Genomic DNA, 24,779 nt, shown 5'->3' on the forward strand with positions numbered 1-24,779 from the left:
CTTGATAATTTAAAAAATTTCCAAAAAAATTAGTTTTTTGTGAAAATTAATTAAAATAGGAATTTGTAACATTAATTATAATAATAAATGTATGTAATAATTTCAGATTAAAAATACTGCTGCACTATTAAGTATGTGGTAAAATTGATTGTAAAATGATTATTAAATTTGTTTTCTGTATCATATGGTATTTAATGAGACATAAAACACTTGGTAATTACAAATTAATAATAAATGATATAATATTAATTAATAATTTAAAATAAATAAATATAGATTATAATTTTCATTCACACAATGAATTAAACAAAAATAATCCTTAAAATTACTTTTTGAGACAGAACCTAACCTAACTTTTTTTTGTAAAACAGCATTTGTAATAACCTAACTATCTTGAGTAATAATTTCTTTTTTCCTTCTCACATTTTTCTTCAATTTTTATATAACTCAGACTAACTCATCTTGTGATACAGATAACACACTGATACAAATAATTTGTCAATCTAAGATAATTAGAAACATCTCACCGGCACAGTGACACTATCATTTAATAAAAGAAAGGATGGCCAATTTATATGTAACGTAGGGTATGTAACCATCAAACGTTTCAGGCAGGACTTCTGATGATTACATACCCTACAATTTTAAAAACAATAATTAAACAAAATAATCTGCAAGGCATGTGTTAGAAAAAAAGAGTGTTTTAATGTTATTTGTATAGTTTGATATTGAGGCACTGTTGTTCCATACAGAACGCACGTACATGGAATTCCGAAACATCTCACCATCATTGGCAAACCAAACTGGAATAAAGGACGAATTATGTGTGGATTATTCACACTCGATACTTGTACCAAGGGTACAAAATTTTTGTAAAGCGGGAAGCATTGTCCCGCTAATAAAACAAATAAACAAAAATTGTGATTATTTTTTTAAACAGCCAGTTTAGTTTCGATAAATAGTTTGACTTACAGTTTAACGAAGGGGTCCGACAAACCATTATTGTCCATGGGTAACAAGTTGGCACAACGAATTACAGTCACCAACAAAGCCCTGCGTTTGGTGCTGTAACCAAGAGACAGAAGAATCTGACCTCTGGACCAGTCGTCGTCGAACCACTGGTTGAGCTCCAACGGAACCGGTCCCTTTTGCTCAATTTTGAAGTTCTCCAGCGGAGTGGTCAACTAAACGGGAGCCAAAAAGGTACGTCAAAATCAAAATTGTGTGTTGTCAATTGATAGATGCTTACATAGATAGTCTTCTGGATCCTGAGCTTGGCCAGATGGATCCTGACCTCGCCCATGTAATCGTGGCCGTAACGGTCGTCGTCCACCACCAACACGTGCAGGCTCTTCTTCATGAGATCGTCCTCGGAGACGTCGTAGAACGCCAAATGTTCGTTGAACTCCGGATTCCTAGTCTTGTGGACGGTCTTGGTGCGGAGTCTGGTCGATGTTTTTGCTGTCGGCAGGATGTTCAGCTTGCAAAAGGGGTCGGATAATCCGGCTATGTCCATGGGTATTAGGTTCTTTGCCCTGTAGACGGTGCAATGTAGCACTGATTTGGCGGCGTCGTAGGTCAGTGACAGCTCAATTGTCCCCATTGCCGAGTCAATTTTGCCCGACTCCTCCACGGAGTTCTGTGAAGGAAATTCAGTTTTCTAACAGGAATTTTTGTTACATTAAATAATAAAATTGAGCCATTTTATTTAGATTAGTTTAAAAAAATATTTGCATAAAATGAATATGAAATTGAAAACAGTTTTTTTTAGGATTAAAAATACAAATATAGTCGTGTAAAATAGAATTTTGCTTTAAATGTCTAAAAATATTATTTTATGGTGACATATTCTGTTATGTTAAAATTTATTTAATTAAAACTAAATGAAACATCCATTTTATAAAAGAAAAAATGTTATTTGATATTCATAGAATATTTGTTGTGACATTTTGCAATTTAAAAAAAAAATAAATTGAAACATGTACAATATACTGCATATTTCAAAATTAAATTTCGGTTCAGTGCAAATTCCCAATTTACCACATATTAAACAATAATTGGTCTTTAGTATTATTATGTTTACATCCTCTACATATTTATTGCATCACATTATTACATGAAAACATTTAAACGCATAAATTATTATATTCAATATGCATTTCCTCTTTTTGTGTCTCTCTCAGAAAAAATATTATAATAACTAAAGTTGACACCTGAGGTCTTTCTAATGTAATTCAAGTGAAAATGGAAAAACCGGTCGATTTTCATTGATATTTATTTTATAACCAGTTTGTATTTGCGTATTGATTTTAGAAATTAAATATTAAAATTTAAAAAAAAAAATTGGTAAACTCTTAGAAAAAATTAAAATGCCCTTGAAAATTGTGCAATAAATAATGTAGTTTATCTTTAAATCAGCAGCAACTTTTTCTCTGAATTCCGAGAATGGATCTTTTTGATGTCTTAACTGCCTGGATAGTTTTTAAAATATAAGTGAATTTACATAAATAACGAATTTTAAATGATTTAATTGTATGTAAATAAGAATTGGAAACACGTTATGGACAGTTTCATAATATTAGTATTTAAAATTTATATAATAAATTTATATAATAAAAATATTGTTTTTGATTTTAAATTTGTAAAAATATTTTTAAATGTTGAAATTAAACATATTTTGATGACTTGACGGTTTTGATCGTCGTACAAATATATATTTTTTTATTCTTTTAATCAATCAAATGATTCTTTTTTCTTTTTTGCCTTTAACCTACATAAAAACTAATTAATGTGCTTAATTTTATGTTTCAAAATATATTTTTAATAATTTTAGCGCTGAAACGTTTCGGGGAATCACCGCAACGAGGCTCATTGTGATTGGTCGGCGGTAGTCGAATGCATTTTTGACAGTCATCGAGGCGTCTGCGATTCTTCGCCGGTTTTCATTGTTTTTTCAGTTTCGTTTAGTATGTAAAAGTGTCGTTTGTGATGTTTTATGTTCCCTTTGACTTACTTGAGTGATTTCGAACATTGGATCTTGTGAAAATTTGAAGAAATTCTGGTAAGTTTGATTAGAAATGTTTTTAGGTTAGGTTAGGTTAAACAGAGAAGAACGCAGCAAATGTTCTACGACAACTACAATTGCTTTCTTGTACTGTAAGCCCATTTCATGAATAATAAGATTCATAATTTTAATAAATAAATTAAAAATTAAATCATTCAATTTTATAGTAGGCCATGACTTTGTTTGTAATGGCGACAATTGAAACTTAATTAATTTGAAATACATAACGCAGATAGACCTTATTTTTATTGGTTTTAGCTTATATGGTTTTTATAAGTAGCTACAAAGTAAATGTAAATAAATTAAGTAGGTCAAATGTGCATCGCTTCCAGGAATCACAGCAGTGAGCTGCATTCTGATTGGTTGACGCTGGCCGAATGCATTTTTAATGGTTTTTAAGCGTTTCCGACTCTTCGCCGGTTTTTACGGATTTTTCAGTTACATTAATTAATTAAGTAAATGTATCCTGTGAGTGTCTATGCTTCCTCTGAGTGATTTGTGTTATTTCCAACGCGTCATTTTGTATAATATTGAAGAAATTACAGGTAAGTTTGACTAGAACTATTTGTTAGGTTAAGTACAACAACAACAACAATACAATTTATAAGTAGATTTCAGAAAGAAATTAATATTTCCAATTAAATTATATTCACAAAAACGTCTGGAGTAAGTTTTCCAATATTATTATATTCCTGTTTTACCTACAATTAATGACAGAATTGTAATAAATAATTAATTCTCATCAAATTAAATATGTTTCAAAGACTAATTAATATAATTAAAGATGTATAATTACTTTCATAAAACCATTTTCAATCCAAAAGCATGGAATTTATTTTTGGGATATCAATTAATAAAATCTTATTATGTGTACTTGAATATTCTGATTCGATTTAGTTGATAAATTAGAATGGTCCAATTTATTATTTTTTGAGAGAGAACGCAATTAATTAATGTTTACAACGTAACAACTCATTAAAATTCAAACCAAACAGAAAATCGTACCGTAAACATGCAAGTTTATAAATATGATTAATATTCAAGTTTAAAATCCAAACAATTCTACTGTTTTAATTTACTTGTTGGTTGGGCCTTACTTCGTAGAAAATATTTTATTAACATATTTGTTTCAGACAAAGATATTAATCGGTAATTAATTGATCTTGATTGATGTCAACGTTTGATGGATACGAAATTCATCCTAATGAGTTGTTCTCGGATGTTCAGGATTCTCGCTTATTAACGAGTTTGCTAATTAATGTTAATTTAAACAATAAATTAGGGAATTTATTGAACTTTGATTTAAGGTTGTATCATTGAACGTTTTTGCAGGTGATTAGATAAAGAACTAAAGGTTAAATATGTATTTCCTGTAAAAGAATTATCATAAAGTATAAAAAATGCGTAAAATATGTTATTTTTAGTAACAATTTGAAATTATAATAGAACTAGTCCCAAAGTGACGCAAAAATTGAAGAGTTATCTTATAAGAAATGAGAGCAGTGAGTAATCAATTAATTATTTCAGGTCCAAATCATCGAATCTTTAAAATTGAACTTGAAAATCATATTTATTTTAAATTATTTGTGAATTTAATAACTTATAATGTGATATTACAGTATTATAATGTTATATTACTCTAAAATCCAACCTTGAAAATGCTGCTTGAGACGCTGCAGGCGCTGGGAGAGACTTTCTCGTCGCTCCTCGTGTTGTCGGTCCAGTAGCACTCCGACGCCGACCTGCTGGCCATCGATTCCCTCCTGGAAGCTTCCGAACTATCGCCGGACGTGACGTCGCTCCTGCCCTCCATCACCGCATTGTCCCACGATTTCGTGTGGCTCAACGTCATCGAGCCCATGTACGACTTCAGCTGGTCCATCTCCTTGTAGCTCTGCGTGTCCGCCGAACTGCCCTGTCGGCTGTAATGAGAATGGATTTCGGGTTTAATCAAATTTTGATGCGGAGTTTCCATTGAAGCCTGACCCCGGCGATAGGGGATTAATTATTTTGTGGTCCTTGTGAAGATGGGGGAGTTTTTTGGGTTGAAGGATTTTAATATGATGCTGGAATATATATTGTAAAGTAATATTTACCTGTAAGAGGGTTGAGACTCCTGAATATCTGAAAACAATAAAACAAATTAGATAATTGACAATTTATTTAAATAATATTGACTGGAAATTTAAGTTGTTTTATTATTAAATTCCAATATTGTTACATTACATTAAATCTTTTCATTTACACCGGATTTATTATTTTATTTTCTCCGACTTATTTATTATTTACTCCTCGCGTGGCTTTACGACTTCACCCTCGTTTTCAGCAGATTGAAACAAAAAAGTGAGAAACAATATTGAATGTAAGGCAAAGAATTTTTCTCCAAATTGAATGTTGTTATTAAATAAAGTTACATTCCAACCGTTGCATAATTGCCGGTGCTTAATTAAATGTGACACCTTCACGTCAACACACGAAAAGTAAATTAATCTTTTTATGCCATTAAACTTGAATTATCTGTTTAAGGTCACACAAAACTGTACCAAGTTCAGACTAATAATAAACAGTTTTATTCACCTTTTTGTTTATTGTATTATTAATAATATTTACCTGATTTTGTCCTATTTATTTGTTTCTCCATCTTAACAACACGTACCAAACTCAACAACTAGAATGTGTCCCCCAGTACGAAGTTAAATATCGGAAAATTGACAAAATCCCTCGTTAATTTTAGATATTATAATAATGGGGTTCGATCTTATTGTTAGAGTTGGTTTTTCTCGGACTAGCTTCATTAAACATTAATACATATTTTGTAGGAAACTAAAATTGATGGTTTATTAAAATTTGATAAATTTAGTATATGTATTTCAAAAATCAACTATGAATTGATTTTTGTTTAATGTTTGATTAATCAATAGCAATTATTTTAATTTTGTAAAATATTTATAATTATTTTTAATTTATAATTGTTTGGTCCATTTTATAAAACTATACAAATTTAATGTATGTAATTAATTAAAGAAAATCTAAATGTATTTTAAATGTAAATATTTACTAAAAACGTAAAATATTACTAAAATCTCAAAAATTCATTAAAAATGTGAGAAATTACTAAAAACGTAAAGTGACCTAATTCCATACGATCAAATACCATACGATCATTTTACATACGATTAAAATCCGTACGATCATTTTCCATACCATGAAAATTCGTACGATCAAAAACCATACGATCATTTTCCATACGATTAATATCCAAACGATCATTTTCCATTCGATCAAAATCCATATGATCATTTTCCATACGATCAAAATCCATATAATCATTTTCCATAGGATCGAATTCCATTCGATCATTTTCCATACGATCAATTTCCATACAATTAAAATCTATAGGATAAAATCCATACGATTAAATTCATACTGATTAAATTACATAGTTTCACTTTAATAACTATGGATTTTTATTTTTTTACTAATACTAATTTCCTGAAAAATCATTAATAAAGTAAAAATAAATAATTCTAATTCTTCCAGGATTCCCAAAAAATTACTAAAAACGTAAGAAATAACTAAAAGATATAATCATTTTAATAAAAGAACAATTCTTTTTAATTTAAATTTAAAACTATAATACTGTAATACTATACTATAATATTGAAATACTGAAATACTGAAATACTGAAATATTGAAATATTGAAATATTGAAATACTGAAATACTGAAATAAACACTGTAATACTGCACTGTAATACTGTAATACTACAATACTATAATAATTTACTATACTACAAAAATATTTTATGATTGTGTTTAAAAGTTAAAAAGACAAACAAAACATTTTTAAATGTAAAATTAAATTTAAATACGTCAGTAAAATATGTCAGTAAAATACATAATAAAATCAATAGAAATAAGAAAAATGAAAGTTATATCTGACAAACTGAACGTTTGAAATCCGGGATGTGAATACTCATTAAAATACTGTGATCCGTTTCACAATTCGTTGTCGACGTGCTCCTAGTCGTAGCTCAAAAGCAAAATCTGTCTACTTTTATTACAACTCGTTTCGATAACCATCAAACGGCATCGCATTCGTCTCGTTTTGCATTTTTGTTTTTGAACAGCTCCTCCACGATCGTCATCGTGTTGCATGCAAAAGGGCCACTTATTTTTATCATGGAAATAATAATTTTCGTCTGGCTTCACGTTAAATGAAAGGCTTGCTTTCAGGTTTTTTTTTTTATTATTTCGCTCCCCTTAACAATGCACATTTCCAGTATTACATTCATCCTCGCCCGCCTTTCCGGTGCAGCGTTGTGTGAAAATTCAGTCGGCATTGTGCCGGGCACGGCGAACGATTCCCCGGGAGGTTTCGCTTCGTTTTCGCCACCTACTGCGATTCGCGTACAAAAATTCAACAAGGTTTCGCGGCGTCCCGAGGATGAGACGGGCTCCGAATCAATTACGAACCGATTAATTTCGTTCGTAACTCACCGTGCGTGCTCTCCGTGCTGGAGTTCCTCCTCTTGATCCGGTTCCACACCCGCTTCTCCTCGTCGGAGCTGCTGTCCTCCTCCTTGACGCCGCGGCTGTTCCTCGACATGCGGTGCGGCCTGTGGCGGGTCAGCGAGGAGTTGTCCGACGGCAGGATGTACTTGGGCAAGCTCTTGAAGAACCACGCGCCAGACTTCTTCCATATCTCCCTCGTTTCCGAGCATATCATGCACAGCCACTGGTCCTTGGGACCTCTGGAAAAGAGACTTAAAATAAAAACTATAGATGTCCACCACAATTACTGTCAGATAGAGAAGTTTACGACTGGGAAATAAGGTGAACAAATGGCTTACCCAGATGATTTGCTGGGTGACACGATGATGGCGCATTTTTGACAGGCCAGACGTCTGCAGTCTATGCACACCACCTTGTGGGCGCCCATCAGTCCGAAGCTGTCGCCGCATAGAAGACATTGGGAGGCGTTTCTTCCCAATGCGTTTCTTCTCATGTTTTCCAACCTTTCCACCAGTTTTCCAACCTGAAAACAAAACAAAAATTTGTAAAAGTAATTTTTTATAATAAATAAACATAAAAATAAAAATATTTTGTTTGTTAATTGAGAGATTTTACAGGAAATTTATTACAAAATTAATAAAATTAAAAAAATAATTGTTTTATAAAAAATATAGCACAAAATCTTGCTGAAATATTTCCTAGAAAATATTGAATTGAATTAGGTATAAATTAAAAAAATAAAAATATGATATTTTTAAAATTAAATAAATGATATAAATTAATATATTTTGATTATTAATTGAAAGATTTTAAAGGAAATATGCCAGAAAATCAATAAAATTAAAAAGAAAATTGTTTTATAAAAAATATAGCTCGAAATTTTAAATATTTGCTGAAAAATATTGAATTAAATTAGATATAAATTAAGAAAATAAAAATATAACAATTTTTAAATTAAATAAATTATATAAATTAAAATATTTTGATTACTAATATTTTGTTTATTAATTGAACAATTTTAAAGAAAAAATAAGATAAAATCTTGAATATGTAGTATAAATATTGAATTAAATGAAACAAAAATTAAGAAGATGAAAAGATAAAGAAAATTTTTCAAAAATAGAGAAAATAAAGTGTAAAAACAGAAAAATACTGATTTATTATACATAATAATTAATTATTGATTAATAGAACAAAATTGAAACAAAAATATATATGAACATGAATAATTAATTATTAATTTATCTTTTGAGTTGGCCACATTGAAATATAATATTATAAATCCATTGTTAGTTATCAGTATCAATAGTTCATTTGTATTTGATTAAACAGGTATATTAATAATAATTTATATGGATTGTAAATTTGTTTTGAATGTGCAAACAACATGCTACAATAACTAATTAAATTTCATTTCATAATTTTAATATGAAATAAAAACAGCTTTGCAGAAAGTGCGTATTTTAATGCTTATTGATTTGTGCAAAAATTCTATTGCATAAATTGAATCAATCAGTTCGAAAGTACTTTTTAATTTAGATACTTTTCAAAGCAATCACCATTAAAAATCAAAGGTTAATTCGTTATCGATCACTTTTCCATAGTTCATCCTACGAATTTAATTAAATACTTCCATAATTATTTTTTTTTGCCAGTTAAGATTTTTCGGTGCTTCCACCCCAAAGTTATTATTTACTATGGCTGAATTTAATGAACTACCATTAACGGCATTAAATAAATTCCGTGATTTATGCCCGACAAACTTTGGGCCAAAGTTGGCAAAAATCTTCCGCCATTATGCCGATGATTGATCGACTCCGGTGTCGCTTTAAAATCTGTTAATTGAAGGAACACCCGAACAGCAATTCGAAATAACGACGTCGAACATTAATTAATCACTCACCCTCTCCTGTTCGCTGTGATCCAGTCGTTCCGCCCGCTGGATCACCTGCAGGATAGTCTCTTGTTCCTCCGGGCCCAGGGGCTGGTTCTTGGGCGTCTGGCTGCGGAATCCCAGCGACGCCGTTTTCATGCTCCATCCCGTTCTTAATCTGCAAGGGTTAATCGTTTCTTGTTCAGATTACCATACAACATTGTAAATTTTACTTCCAGCTTAATTTTCTTAATTAATAATATTAATTTGTTTAATTTAACTGGTTAATTTTAATTTTTAATCTCAGTTATTTTAATTTTATAGCTTAGTTTTCTAAATTTTATCGATTTAAATTAATAATTGTGAATTTCTTACATTTAAATTCTTAGTTTTTATTTTCTAAGCTTAATTCTTTAAATTTAATTGAATAATTTATTTTTTTATTAAAGTTTTATAATTTGTTTGCGTTTAATTTGTTAATTTTATTTTTTAAACTTAATTTTTTAAATTTTATAAATTTAAATTAATAATTTTATTATATTTTTTTAATTTAATTGATGAATTTTAATTTTCTAAGCTTAGTTTTTAAATTTTATTGATTTAAATTAATAATTTTATATTTCTTACATTTAATTTATTAATTTTTATTTTTTAAATTTAATTCATTAATTAATTTTTGTATTTAAATTATTAATGTTTTATAAATTTTATCAATTTTAATTACTAATTATATTTTTTTTACATTTAATTATTTAATTTTATTTTTTAAACATAATTTTTTAAATTTTATTGATTTAAAATAATAATTTTATATTTTTTTTATTTACCATAATTCCTTAATTTTTATTATTTAAGCTTAATTTTACAAATTTAATTTACTAATTTATTTTTTTTTTTAATTTTAATTATTAATTAATAAGTTTTATATTTTGTTCCAATTTAAATTATTAGTTATATTTTTTATATATTTAATTTGTTAATATTAAATTTTTAAGCTTAATTTTTTAAATTTTCTAAATTTATATTAATAATTAGTATATTTTTTGTATTCAAATGATTAATTTTTATTTTATAAGCTTAGTTTTCTAAGTTTTATTGAATAAAAATAACAATTTTATATTTTTTTACATTTAATTTCTTAATTTTAATTTTTCAAGCTCAATTTCTTAAATTTAATTTACAAATTTATTTTTTTTTAAATTTTAATTGGTTACTTTTAATTGTAATAATTAAAGTTTTATAATTATTTTCAATTTAAATTATCAGTTATAATTTTTTTTTTATATTTAACTTGTTAATATTAAATTTTTAAGCTTAATTTTTTAAGTTTTCTAAATTTATATTTATAATTAGTATATTTTTTTATTTAAATGATTAATTTTAATTTTATAAGCTTAGTTTTCTAAAATTTATTGAATAAAAGTAACAGTTTTATATTTTTTTTACATTTAATCTCTTAATTTTAATTTTTTAAGCTTTAATTTCTTAAATTTAATTTACAATTAAATTTTTTTTTTAATTTCAATTGGTTACTTTTAATTGTAATTATTAAAGTTTTATAATTATTTTCAATTTAAATTATTAGTTATAATTTTTTTGTATTTAATTTGTTAAATTTATTTTTTTAAGCTTAATTTTTTAAATTTTCTGTATTAATGTATAGTTTATATTAATAATTTTATTATATTTTTTAAATTTAAATGATTAATTTTAATTTTCTAAGCTTATTTTTTTATTTTAATTGGGTACTTTTAATTTTAATTATTAAAGTTTTATATATATATTTTTTTAATTTAAATTACTAGTAATAATTTTTTTATATTTAATTTGTTAATTTTTTAAGCTTAATTAATAATTTTATTTAAATGATTAATTTTAATTTTCTAAGTTTTTAATGATTTAAAATAATAATTTTATATTTTTATACATTTAATATATTAATTTTTATTTAGTTTAATTTTTTAAATTTAGTATATTAATTTACTTTTTTTATTTTAATTGTGTACTTTTAATTTTAATTATTAAAACTTTATAAATTTTTTCAATATAAATTACTACTTATATTTTTTTATATTTAATTTGTCAATTTTAATTTTTTAAACTTATTTTTTAAATTTTTTAAATTTAAATTGAAAAATTTATTATAAATACCAATGAATTTTAATGTTTTTAATCTCATCTTTTAAAATTTTATTAATTTAGTTAACTAATTCTTTTTTTTTTAATTTAAGAGAATAATTTTAATTTTAATTATTAATATTTTAATAATTCAATAAAAATCTAATTTTATTTTTTTATATTTAATTTTCTATTTTTAATCTTATTTTTTAATTTAAATGATAAATTTATATTATTAATTATTTAATATTTAATATTTTTTTTCAAGTCTATTCCGAAATTTGTTGTTGGCACAAACAATAATTCAGCCATTAAACAAAGACGAATTGTGTCAGTTTAGTCTACGAAGTTTTGAGTAATTTTGGCCGCAGGCCTGGAATCCAGACAACCACCCCCTACACCCCCAACGAAACCTGTTTATTAAAACTTGCAATTTCTAAGGAAAACACCGGAATAATTGTAAAACGCTTTGATCTTGCGCCGAACAATTCCTCCGGATTTGTGGATTCGCAATATTGTCTATATTGATGTGGAGTTTTGGTTCTATTGTTACGTTACCAGCCATTGAATTGAACTGCGAAGGTTTCGACATCGATTCACTTCGCAGGCAAAGTGCAAAGCGAGTGTGTTTCTATTATTAAATCAAAAATAAAAATGTTTGTTCGATGGCCCTGCGGCTGTTTTTGATGCCTGCATTGTTTACCGTTAATAAACTGCAGGTGAGGATGAAGCGACTTATTTTAGAATGGAGGCGGTTCGGTGCTTAAGTTTCCAGAACTTAATTCGGTTGGGAGTTCAAACAATGACATGAACAGACCGTGGAGTTGTGTAACTGTTCAACTAAAATTAATCCATTTACGTGTTAAAGGTTGTACGTTTAATAATATACCAAATATGTTTAAAGTAGACTTTATATCCTAAAATATATGAGGATAAAAATATAAAATATCAATAAGAAATTCATTTAAATATCACAACAATTATAATTAATTTTCTTTTAATTAGTAAGTTTGGGAGTTCTCAATTATGTATGTTTTTTATAAATGTTTCAGCTGCTGAAAATTTTAAAGTTATGGCCAAAGTCCATAAAGCCAGTTGGCTCATTTTACTTTAAGTTAAAATACCACACCAATTATAATCCAGATATTTTTAATTAGCATGTTTGGGAGTCATTAATTATGTATGTTTTTTATAAATGTTTTAGTGACTGATATTTTTTAAAGTCAACGTTAAAAATGTGTTTCCTATTTCTTCCCTGTCACCTTCATTTAAAAAATCACAACAAAATTGGTCCATGTGCTGTTATCTAACTGAGAACGTTATTTATAGTATTTATTGACTATATAATATATTGTGTGGAAAAATTGTGCGAGGCGTATAATTTCGTCGGATTGTGTGCCATCAAAACTAAGCAGATATTGATTTAAAACCGGCTGTTTGCTGTGTTTATCGCAAATTACGCTGATAAAATGCAATTATCTTCTCAATTACAACTTGCTGGTTAACATCGCATGTCGCACTCTCCCTTATCATTGGGCAACCCCCCCGTTAATTACATTATTCTGCGTACGTAACTTGTTCACCTACGAAAAAAAGCCACGTGCCTCAAAAATAAAATGTCGAATGCAGAATATCGTTTACGTAGCTCCGTCTGAATTGGACTTTTAACCTTTCGCACGTGCTTCAAAGGTTATTCAAATGTAATAATCGTCTGAGTCGGACGACGACTTGTTTAAATACTTGAAATTTGTTGCACGGCTTAAAACTAATTACAGTTTTGCAATGGGCACGTTCGAGTTGAGGTAAATTATCAAAATTGAAGGGGCCATTCAAAGAAGCTAATAATTCTGACAGGAAGTTTCACAAAGGTCGGAGGAGGCAAACTAATTGGTTGTCAATTGGCAACGGATTCCCTTTATTGTCTATGTCTCAAATTGCTTTTCGAATTGACTATTTGGATGAATTTGTTTTTATGTGATTTTAACATGTAATTAGACTTGTACGCTTTCAGGATTATTGGATGAGATATTGCATATTTTATACGATTTTCTTCAATTAGAATTATTTCACATATTTATAACATTTATAAAAAACGTACGTAATTGAAAACTCCCAAACTTATTAATTAAAAATATATAGATGATAGATTAGCGACTATTAATCTGTCATTTTAGTTTGATTAAAACACTAAATTCACAATACTACGCTTTATTACAACAAACGTACTTTAACCCTCGACATCTAAAGCTTGACTGCTCGGTTCTTTCTTAAGAACTGCCCCGATTATTAAATGTAAACAAATACTTCAGATTTGCTTATGAAACAAAACTAGTCTAAATAGATGTGAGCACGTCGCATCGGTCCATCGGTGAAGGTGATGACGTAAGCTAACACGGCCTTCCTGACATGTGGGGCGTCCTCGCACCTTCCACAGTTTTGCAAAGATTCACCTGACACCGGTAATCTGTAAACATTATAACAGCAGTACAAGCTCAAAATATATTCGAAGAACTAAGTCTAAACCTTATTTCATTTAACAAAATAGACTGTTATGTGGCACAGTTAACAACCACCAGAAGCTCAGAGGCGGCTCAACCATCAACAGGTCTGTTACACCCATGACTCTCAAGTGCTATCAAAAGATACCATATTCTAGCCAGGAGCTCAGAGGCGGTTCAACCACTACCAGGTCTATTACCCGCTTGTCTCACAGACCCAGAACACAACAATCTAAGCCTGCAGAGCAGGGACCTTAAACATAGCCTGCCGAGCAGGGACCTTTAAACATAGCCTGCAAAGTAGGGACCTTAAACATAGCCTGCAAAGTAGGGACCTCAAACATAGCCTGCGACGCAGGGACCTTAAAAATAGCCTGCCGAGCAGGGACCTTAATCATAGCCTACTAAGCAGGGACCTTCACATATAGCCTGATACACAGGGACCTTAAACAGCCTACTAAGCAGGGACCTTTACACACATTCACACATCAATCTTATTAAATAAATCTATATCCATCATACCTTATAGAATTTCTGTATCTGGCCAGGTTCGTAACTGTTCATGTGCCGCTATTGTAGTTCTACCTCGGCTGCCAATCCTTCGGAGTGCGTACCTCTCATTAGGTAAACAATGCGTTACCTCAAAGGGTCCGTGATACTTTGGTTTCAACTTTCCTCTATTCGACAGCTAACAGCGACATCTAATCCTAACGAACTTGCTTCTGTATGTAGTTCGGTTGACAATTCCAGATCAAAAATGTTGAAAATCGGATAAGAAGTCAATCGCACATTTTCACATTTACATGTCCATTCAAACGATTTTCCATCACGTAACAGTGCAGATATCGGTGCTGTTAGAGTAGCAAAGTTTTTCACAAGATGTCTAAAATATCCAGCCAGTCCTTTTTCGATCACACCTAAATATTTCACAGATGTTTGGAAAAAGTTACATTTTTGTATATTTAAGGGCGTCAATGTCCTTTCTTAAATTCTTAAGACATTCTTGAATGGGTCGAGCAGGGCACAACACATCATCAACATAAACAAACGTAATATCGTCTTTAAGTGGTCCAAGGGCTTTAACGATGGCGCTCTGATAATCTGATGGAGAGTTTATGAGATCAAACGGCATTCGGTTGTTCTTTTATTTCTTTCGTAACCCACTCGTCCATTCCTGACAAATTCAAGTCATATTCCTCAAATGCAATTTCTAAATCTTACAAGTCGAAACTGCGCTGCAGCCACACTTAAACCTTCTGCGCAGCCATCTTCAATGTTGCTTGAGTAGTTTGGGCGTTGGCCATTGTCGATAAAATTTCCATGTTTTGTTTTTGGAATCTGTTGTTACTTTCTTGCTGCTAGTCTCTCTCCGATGCACTTTCGGTAATGTTCACAACGTTCGGACTTACTGCGCGGTCGCGTTTTTCACTATTGTCTGCCATTGTTCGTTCACAAAGAAACACAAAAAAAAAAAAAAAATATTTTTTTAGGTCCTTTCTTCCGGAAATAATTCACGAGAAGATATCCCACTTCTGATGATAGATTAGCGACTATTAATCTGTCATTTTAGTTTGATTAAAACACTAAATTCACAATACTACGCTTTATTACAACAAACGTACTTTAACCCTCGACATCTAAAGCTTGACTGCTCGGTTCTTTCTTAAGAACTGCCCCGATTATTAAATGTAAACAAATACTTCAGATTTGCTTATGAAACAAAACTAGTCTAAATAGATGTGAGCACGTCGCATCGGTCCATCGGTGAAGGTGATGACGTAAGCTAACATAGATTTTAATTGTTGTGATATTTTAACTGAAAGTACAATGAGCCAACTGGCGACAGACTTTTGCCATAACTTTAAAATCTTCAGTTGCTGAAACGTTTATAAAAAACATACATAATTGGAAACTTCCAAACTTGCTAATTGAAAATGTATAGATTGTAATTGATGTGATATTTTAAATGAAAGTAAAATGGGCCAACTGGGCAACAGACTTTTGTTATAAATTTAAAATTTTCAGTTGCTGAAACATTTATAAAAAACATACATAATTGGAAACTCCCAAACTTGCTAATTAAAATTATATAGATTGTAATTGATTTGATATTTTAAATGAAAGTAAAATGGGCCAACTGGCAACAGACTTTTGTCATAATTTTAAAATTTTCAGTTGCTGAAACATTAATAAAAAACATACATAATTGGAAACTTCCAAACTTGCTAATTGAAAGTGTATAGATTGTAATTGATGTGATACTTTAAATGGAAGTAAAATTAGTCAACTGATGACAGATTTTTGACATAACTTTAAAATTTTCAGTTGCTGAAACGTTTATAAAAACATACATAATTGGAAACTCCCAAACTTGCTAATTAAAATTATATAGATTATAATTGTTGTGATATTTTAAATGAAAGTAAAATGGGCCAACTGGCAACAGACTTTTGTCATATTTTAAAATTTTCAGTTGCTGAAACATTAATAAAAAAACATACATAATTGGAAACTTCCAAACTTGCTAATTGAAAGTGTATAGATTGTAATTGATGTGATATTTTAAATGGAAGTAAAATCAGTCAACTGATGACAGATTTTTGGCATAACTTTAAAATTTTCAGTTGCTGAAACGTTTATAAAAAACATACATAATTGGGAACTCCCAAACTTGCTAATTAAAATTATATAGATTATCATTGTTGTGATATTTTAAATGAAAGTAAAATGGGGCAACTGGCAACAGACTTTTGTCATAAATTTAAAATTTTCAGTTGCTGAAACATTAATAAAAAACATACATAATTGGAAACTTCCAAACTTGCTAATTGAAAGTGTATAGATTGTAATTGATGTGATACTTTAAATGGAAGTAAAATCAGTCAACTGATGACAGATTTTTGACATAACTTTAAAATTTTCAGTTGCTGAAACGTTTATAAAAAACATACATAATTGGAAACTCCCAAACTTGCTAATTAAAATTATATAGATTATAATTGTTGTGATATTTTAAATGAAAGTAAAATGGGCCAACTGGCAACAGACTTTTGTCATAATTTTAAAATTTTCAGTTGCTGAAACATTAATAAAAAAACATACATAATTGGAAACTTCCAAACTTGCTAATTGAAAGTGTATAGATTGTAATTGATGTGATATTTTAAATGGAAGTAAAATCAGTCAACTGATGACAGATTTTTGGCATAACTTTAAAATTTTCAGTTGCTGAAACGTTTATAAAAAACATACATAATTGGGAACTCCCAAACTTGCTAATTAAAATTATATAGATTATCATTGTTGTGATATTTTAAATGAAAGTAAAATGGGGCAACTGACAACAGACTTTTGTCATAAATTTAAAATTTTCAGTTGCTGAAACATTAATAAAAAACATACATAATTGGAAACTTCCAAACTTGCTAATTGAAAGTGTATAGATTGTAATTGATGTGATACTTTAAATGGAAGTAAAATCAGTCAACTGATGACAGATTTTTGACATAACTTTAAAATTTTCAGTTGCTGAAACGTTTATAAAAAACATACATAATTGGAAACTCCCAAACTTGCTAATTAAAATTATATAGATTATAATTGTTGTGATATTTTAAATGAAAGTAAAATGGGCCAACTGGCAACAGACTTTTGTCATAATTTTAAAATTTTCAGTTGCTGAAACATTAATAAAAAAACATACATAATTGGAAACTTCCAAACTTGCTAATTGAAAGTGTATAGATTGTAATTGATGTGATATTTTAAATGGAAGTAAAATCAATCAACTGATGACAGATTTTTGGCATAACTTTAAAATTTTTAGTTGCTGAAACGTTTATAAAAAATATACATAATTGGGAACTCCCAAACTTGCTAATTAAAATTATATAGATTATAATTGTTGTGATATTTTAAATGAAAGTAAAATGGGCCAACTGGCAACAGACTTTTGTCATAATTTTAAAATTTTCAGTTGCTGAAACATTAATAAAAAACATACATAATTGGAAACTTCCAAACTTGCTAATTGAAAGTGTATAGATTGTAATTGATGTGATATTTTAAATGGAAGTAAAATTAATCAACTGATGACAGATTTTTGTCATAACTTTAAAATTTTCAGTTGCTGAAACGTTTATAAAAAACATACATAATTGGGAACTCCCAAACTTGCTAATTAAAATTATATAGATTATCATTGTTGTGATATTTTAAATGAAAGTAAAATGGGGCAACTGGCAACAGACTTTTGTCATAAATTTAAAATTTTCATTTGCTGAAACATTAATAAAAAACATACATAATTGGAAACTTCCAAACTTGCTAATTGAAAGTGTATAGATTGTAATTGATGTGATACTTTAAATGGAAGTAAAATCAGTCAACTGATGACAGATTTTTGACATAACTTTAAAATTTTCAGTTGCTGAAACGTTTATAAAAAACATACATAATTGGAAACTCCCAAACTTGCTAATTAAAATTATATAGATTATAATTGTTGTGATATTTTAAATGAAAGTAAAATGGGCCAACTGGCAACAGACTTTTGTCATAATTTTAAAATTTTCAGTTGCTGAAACATTAATAAAAAAACATACATAATTGGAAACTTCCAAACTTGCTAATTGAAAGTGTATAGATTGTAATTGATGTGATATTTTAAATGGAAGTAAAATCAATCAACTGATGACAGATTTTTGGCATAACTTTAAAATTTTTAGTTGCTGAAACGTTTATAAAAAATATACATAATTGGGAACTCCCAAACTTGCTAATTAAAATTATATAGATTATAATTGTTGTGATATTTTAAATGAAAGTAAAATGGGCCAACTGGCAACAGACTTTTGTCATAATTTTAAAATTTTCAGTTGCTGAAACATTAATAAAAAACATACATAATTGGAAACTTCCAAACTTGCTAATTGAAAGTGTATAGATTGTAATTGATGTGATATTTTAAATGGAAGTAAAATTAATCAACTGATGACAGATTTTTGTCATAACTTTAAAATTTTCAGTTGCTGAAACGTTTATAAAAAACATACATAATTGGGAACTCCCAAACTTGCTAATTAAAATTATATAGATTATCATTGTTGTGATATTTTAAATGAAAGTAAAATGGGGCAACTGGCAACAGACTTTTGTCATAAATTTAAAATTTTCATTTGCTGAAACATTAATAAAAAACATACATAATTGGAAACTTCCAAACTTGCTAATTGAAAGTGTATAGATTGTAATTGATGTGATACTTTAAATGGAAGTAAAATCAGTCAACTGATGACAGATTTTTGACATAACTTTAAAATTTTCAGTTGCTGAAACGTTTATAAAAAACATACATAATTGGAAACTCCCAAACTTGCTAATTAAAATTATATAGATTATAATTGTTGTGATATTTTAAATGAAAGTAAAATGGGGCAACTGGCAACAGACTTTTGTCATAATTTTAAAATTTTCAGTTGCTGAAACATTAATAAAAAACATACATAATTGGAAACTTCCAAACTTGCTAATTGAAAGTGTATAGATTGTAATTGATGTGATATTTTAAATGGAAATAAATCAGTCAACTGATGACAGATTTTTGACATAACTTTAAAATTTTTAGTTGTAGAAACGTTTATAAAAACATACATAATTGGGAACTCCCAAACTTGCTAATTAAAATTATATAGATTATAATTGTTGTGATATTTTAAATGAAAGTAAAATGGGCCAACTGGCAACAGACTTTTGTCATAATTTTAAAATTTTCAGTTGCTGAAACATTAATAAAAAACATACATAATTGGAAACTTCCAAACTTGCTAATTGAAAGTGTATAGATTGTAATTGATATGATATTTTAAATGGAAGTAAAATCAGTCAACTGATGACAGATTTTTGCCGTAACTTAAAAATTTTCAATTGTAGAAATGTTTATAAAAACATACATAATTGGGAACTCCCAAACAAGCTAATTAAAATTATATAGATTATAATTGTTGTGATATTTTAAATGAAAGTAAAATGGGCCAACTGGCAACAGACTTTTGTCATAATTTTAAAATCTTCAGTTGCTGAAACAATTATAAAAAACATACATAATTGAAACACAATTTTTATTAAAAAAGATTTTAAACGATTATAGAAAATGGCGTGACACAATTTATCTCTTGGTATATTTGTTCAATTTATTGCCTAGATATCAATAACATTCCCAACCTCAAGCCTAAAGTGTTCACATTTAACTTTTATTTTTTAAGTACACGTCGGGAAAAACAATACACTTTTGTTTACCCCATATCCGGTTACACCCCCTAAGAAACAGCAACGGACGGATGCATTCGACATACTCCCCTCCACTCCCCCCAAGCATCCCCAACGTTATTTTGATATACACGATCGACAGCCGATTGCACTTAGTGCTCACTCCTGGTTGGGAGGAAAATAAACAATCCGATACATAAATCTTAACCGCTGAGAATTTAATGGGAATCCCCGCGGGGACGCCGGATATAAATCAAGCCGTTCAGTTTTTTCCTTCCTATTTGACGAGAGTGGCACAAGGCGAGACTCCTACGCCGGACGGACTGGTAACGAAGTAATTAAAATTGACGATGGCAGCGTGAAAGTTAACGGCCGGCTAAAATTGACATTCCCGTTTTTCAGTCGGCAGCTGCTCAAGAATGGCAAATTGGAACGGGCTGAAAGGGATGCGATACGTTGCCGGTGGTCTTTTATTTACGGGCGCATTCTCGGCTAAAAATGCAGATTAATATTGGTCGATTTCAACATCAAATATTGAATAAAAGCCGACCGCATCCGCCAATCTGGAAACACAGACATTGGAAATTCCAGACATGATTTTCTAATTGGATTTCGAATCTTGTCGGGTAAACATTTTAATCGGCGGAATATTATGGGCCCCATTTTTTTAATGGTTTTTACATTAATTGGGTTGTTCGGATTAAATTGGTTTTCTTTTGCGGCGGTTTTTTTTCCTCTCTGGAAGTGAGCCTTTCAGTTTTATTTCAAGTTTAATCGGTTTAAAACCGAAAGTACGATTCGCCTGTTTATTTTTAGATGTTTTTGATGCCTTCGATGTTTTATTATTTGAATCCTGAAAAATGTCCGGGAAATAAATGTGGTCGTTTACAAATTTTAAAATGAAAAACAGGATTTAGATGGGCAATTGAAAATATATGGTTTCTATCAACTAGAATTTATAAAAATGTGACCAAAAATCTATTTTCAAATAGTATTTTTAACTATTTTTTATAAAAATATTTGAAAAAACGGTTAATATTTATTTTATTTATAGGAAATGTTTATACGAATTGAAAGGTTTTCCTATTCTTAATTTAATTGTGCTAAAACATACATAGTGTTCTAATGAAAATAACCAAAGTATTGATATTTTAATATGTACAAAATTAAACGTCAATAATGGACATACAGAAAAAAATTTGGAAGTACTAATAATGACTTCTTATAGAATGGTTCTTGAATAACGTGTATTCAAAAAATGACCATTCCTGCATCGAAATTGGTGACTTTACAGACATTTTAGTTGGACCATCCATCTGTCAAAATATTTGGAAAAAAATTAATAACTCAAAAACTATTGGGATTAGGTCTAGGATATAGTATATCAATTTTATTTGCATTTATTTGTAGAATCTAAAAATTCAAAAATGTACAGGGTGTTCCATTGAAAATAACAAAGTTATTGAAGTTTTAAGATGCACAAAATTAAACGTAAATAGCGAACACCCTATATAAAATTTGAGAATACTAATAATGGCTTTTTATAGAATGGTTCTTGGTTAACGTGAATGTCAAAAATTAACTTTCCAGGCTCAAAATTGATGGCTTAAGATGCATTTTATTTAGACCATCAATCTGTCAAAATTTTTGGAAAAAGTTTATAACTCAAGAACTATTAGGTTTAGGTATAGGGTATGGTACAGCCATTTCATTTACAATAACATGTAGAATTTAATAGTCAAAAAATACACAGGGTGTTCCATTGAAAATATCAGTTGAAGTTACTTCCGGCAAAACCGGATATGAAATTTTATTCAAAATAAATTATTAAATTAGTCCAAACATAACTGTAAATGTTATAAAAATTTCAAATAAATAACTTCTTCAGTTCTTTAACTTCTAATGAATTAATTAAGTGAATCGCCCTGTATATATTTATCGTATAGTCGTTTATCATTTAAAAAAGTAATAAATACCAGAATTAATATTAATCAATGTATATTTATGATTAAAACCAGATTATTTAGATATTAGTATTAATAAATTTAAAATTAATTATTTAAAATAATTATTCCCTTCACAAATAAATTATTTTTCTGTTTTATTTCAGTAATAAAGAATTTTTATGTATAATATTTTATTCGAACCTTCAGTAGACAAATATTTCTGTGCGTCGGGATATAAAAATTTTTAAAGAGCCTTTTTGGTCATAATCTCTTTATGGTCTATTTAAAAAGTAGACAGAAACCAGCATTTGGATTTTCAATGAAAAATAAAATATTCATTAACACACACACACTCAGACTACCTTCATTAGTTTCAGAAACAAACATAATTAAAATTTTTATGTCGAAATATTATATTAATATGAAGGATAGAAAATTAAAACAATACATTAATTAAAACATGTAATTACAAAATAATTAGGCAGTTTTTGTAAATTAATATATTTTTTAACGTGAATTTTTTGAAATCGATTCCTCCATTACCAAAATTAAAAGTGCACATTAATTAAAAAAGTTTTAATTGCCAAAGACATAAATATCTGTACAATAGTCCGTATGGAAAACCTCAACTTTACCAACAACTCCTGAAACTTTGTTTCAGAATTGTTGTGTACCAGGACAAAAAATTGTTCATAAAACGTCTAAAAAACTTCTTATTAGTAATGTATTAATTTTTATTCATTAAAACTATGTTCTTTGTTCCTCCTAGATTATAAAATATTATTATTAGCAACTAAATGAGAACATTAAATGAACAAGCATATAAATTATAATGGAAAATGTGAATTTTTACCCTAGGCACAATTTGAAATAGATCATTCCTTCCTTGCCTTAGAATCTTCAAGAATTTAATGTTAATTTGTAATTTTATGAAGTTATGCTTTCAATAATAACATTTCACGTATTATCAAAAGAGGAAGTTTAATCTTTTTGTGATTGTGAAGGAGAACTAAATATTTATGTTATGTGCAGTATTAAATAAATTATAATCTTTGTAACAGAAGTTGTATACAATTAATCTATTTTATTTTACAGTAATATTAGTTTAAAAAACTCATTTTAAGTTAAAATTAGTGTCGAAATAAGCTTTCAGATTAATTTAACATTTAAACCAATTAATGTCATCATAAAGTATAGAGTGACGTCACAATTTCTCAGAGGAATTCGTGAGGTTTATTGTTTATATAAATAATAAAAATAGTAAAGTGTAATTAAATAAATAGTTCTAATTAATTGAGTAACATTTTGTGGATAACAAGTACTGAAACTAAGTTGGGTTCCTTAAATTAAGAAGTTATAAGTGTATAATAATCTTTATTTGTAATAAACTAGAAAAATAAGGGTGTAACTAGAAACGTCCCAGCGAGAACATAATTAATTAATGATTAATTTCATTAAAACAACGGTCTTCATATTGTATGACTCCTAATAAATCAATTACCCGACAATTGCCCCCCTTCGGCGAGGTTAGTTGACTCAATTTCAAAACCTAATAAACAAGACAATGAACACTTACTTGGCCCTAAGTGCTAGCTGTCTATCATTGGGACAGACGAACTTGTTGACGTTGTCCGTAGACCCGCAGTCCACCATTTTTCCCAACTCTTTTCAGTGGTTCCTGAAAAATGCAAATTAAAGGTCAAAATGTATTTAAATTGATGCCTTGGAGAAATCTTGGGGAGTCTCCCAATGGGCCATAAATTTGTCGACGGTGGAGCGGTGATTAAATGGGTGACTTGAAAAAGTACTTAAAATTAATGTGCTCACGATGTCGATTTACATGAGTGTGTGTGTGTGTGGCACCCACATTGAAAGTTTTTAGATAAGTTATCTGGGCTGGTTTTATTTTGCAACGAACGAGTGAATTAGGTCAGCTGTAATTGTTTTGAATTTTACGTTTAAATGTACAAATAAAACTGACCGATAATTGAAGGTAATAATTCAAGGCATTTAATTATACGTTTACAAATTAAATCCACGAATCGATGAGATTAATACGCTTATTGGGCATTTGTGAAATGCTAAACAAGGGATTAAATCCGGACAGAATTCAACGGTGATGGTGAACTATCGAATTACTGTGTTTGGAAAATGTAATGTGCAGGTATGTACATTAAAATGGAGGCATAACATCAAAAGACCATTTTGTTCGGTGAAATTTGTAATAATTTGAATTTTGTAGGTTTCAGCTTCTTGTAAATTTGCTTTGTTAATGGGATTAAATATTTGTTGGAATTTTGTTTGCATCGTACACCTAAGTAGTTTCGAAACAAACTTAAATTTACTAAAGGCAAACTTCAAAGTAAAAATTCGAGTCGGATGTTTCAGCATATTTCAGGAAAATAACGTTCTTAGACAATAGAAGAAATTCGCAATGTTGTTTTCAAATTATTTACAATTTAAATTCCAGCTTTTGCGTTGCTGAAATAAGTTATTGT

The 24,779-nt window shown here is 28.8% G+C and overlaps 2 protein-coding genes across 7 annotated transcripts in view; one reads left to right on the forward strand and one right to left on the reverse strand.

Moving 5' to 3' along the window:
• LOC109597919 (rabphilin-3A) overlaps positions 1-24,779 on the reverse strand; it is a 30,844-nt gene that overhangs the window by 1,776 nt on the left and 4,289 nt on the right. For 5 of the 6 annotated variants that reach the window (XM_049968385.1, XM_049968388.1, XM_049968386.1 and 2 more), the window contains 8 exons: positions 23,858-23,959; positions 9,483-9,630; positions 7,918-8,102; positions 7,565-7,830; positions 5,161-5,188; positions 4,716-4,986; positions 1,250-1,639; positions 973-1,184 (listed from right to left, as the gene is read on the reverse strand). In XM_049968385.1, the coding sequence (XP_049824342.1) occupies positions 973-1,184; positions 1,250-1,639; positions 4,716-4,986; positions 5,161-5,188; positions 7,565-7,830; positions 7,918-8,102; positions 9,483-9,630; positions 23,858-23,934 (1,577 nt within the window). In that variant the 5' untranslated portion in view covers positions 23,935-23,959. Of the gene's footprint in view, positions 1-972; positions 1,185-1,249; positions 1,640-4,715; positions 4,987-5,160; positions 5,189-7,564; positions 7,831-7,917; positions 8,103-9,482; positions 9,631-23,857; positions 24,077-24,779 lie in introns of those variants that run through there. The other variant, XM_049968390.1, reaches the window with a different exon arrangement.
• Positions 2,835-24,779, forward strand: part of LOC109597923 (uncharacterized) — a 59,303-nt gene continuing 37,358 nt past the window's right edge. Inside the window, exons 1-2 of the mRNA XM_049968393.1 lie at positions 2,835-3,061; positions 3,323-3,609. Coding sequence (XP_049824350.1) covers positions 3,543-3,609 — 67 coding nt within the window. The 5' untranslated portion in view covers positions 2,835-3,061; positions 3,323-3,542. The remainder of the gene's footprint in view (positions 3,062-3,322; positions 3,610-24,779) is intronic.

Source organism: Aethina tumida, chromosome 6 (assembly GCF_024364675.1).
Source record: "Aethina tumida isolate Nest 87 chromosome 6, icAetTumi1.1, whole genome shotgun sequence".
Classification (NCBI taxonomy): domain Eukaryota; kingdom Metazoa; phylum Arthropoda; class Insecta; order Coleoptera; family Nitidulidae; genus Aethina; species Aethina tumida.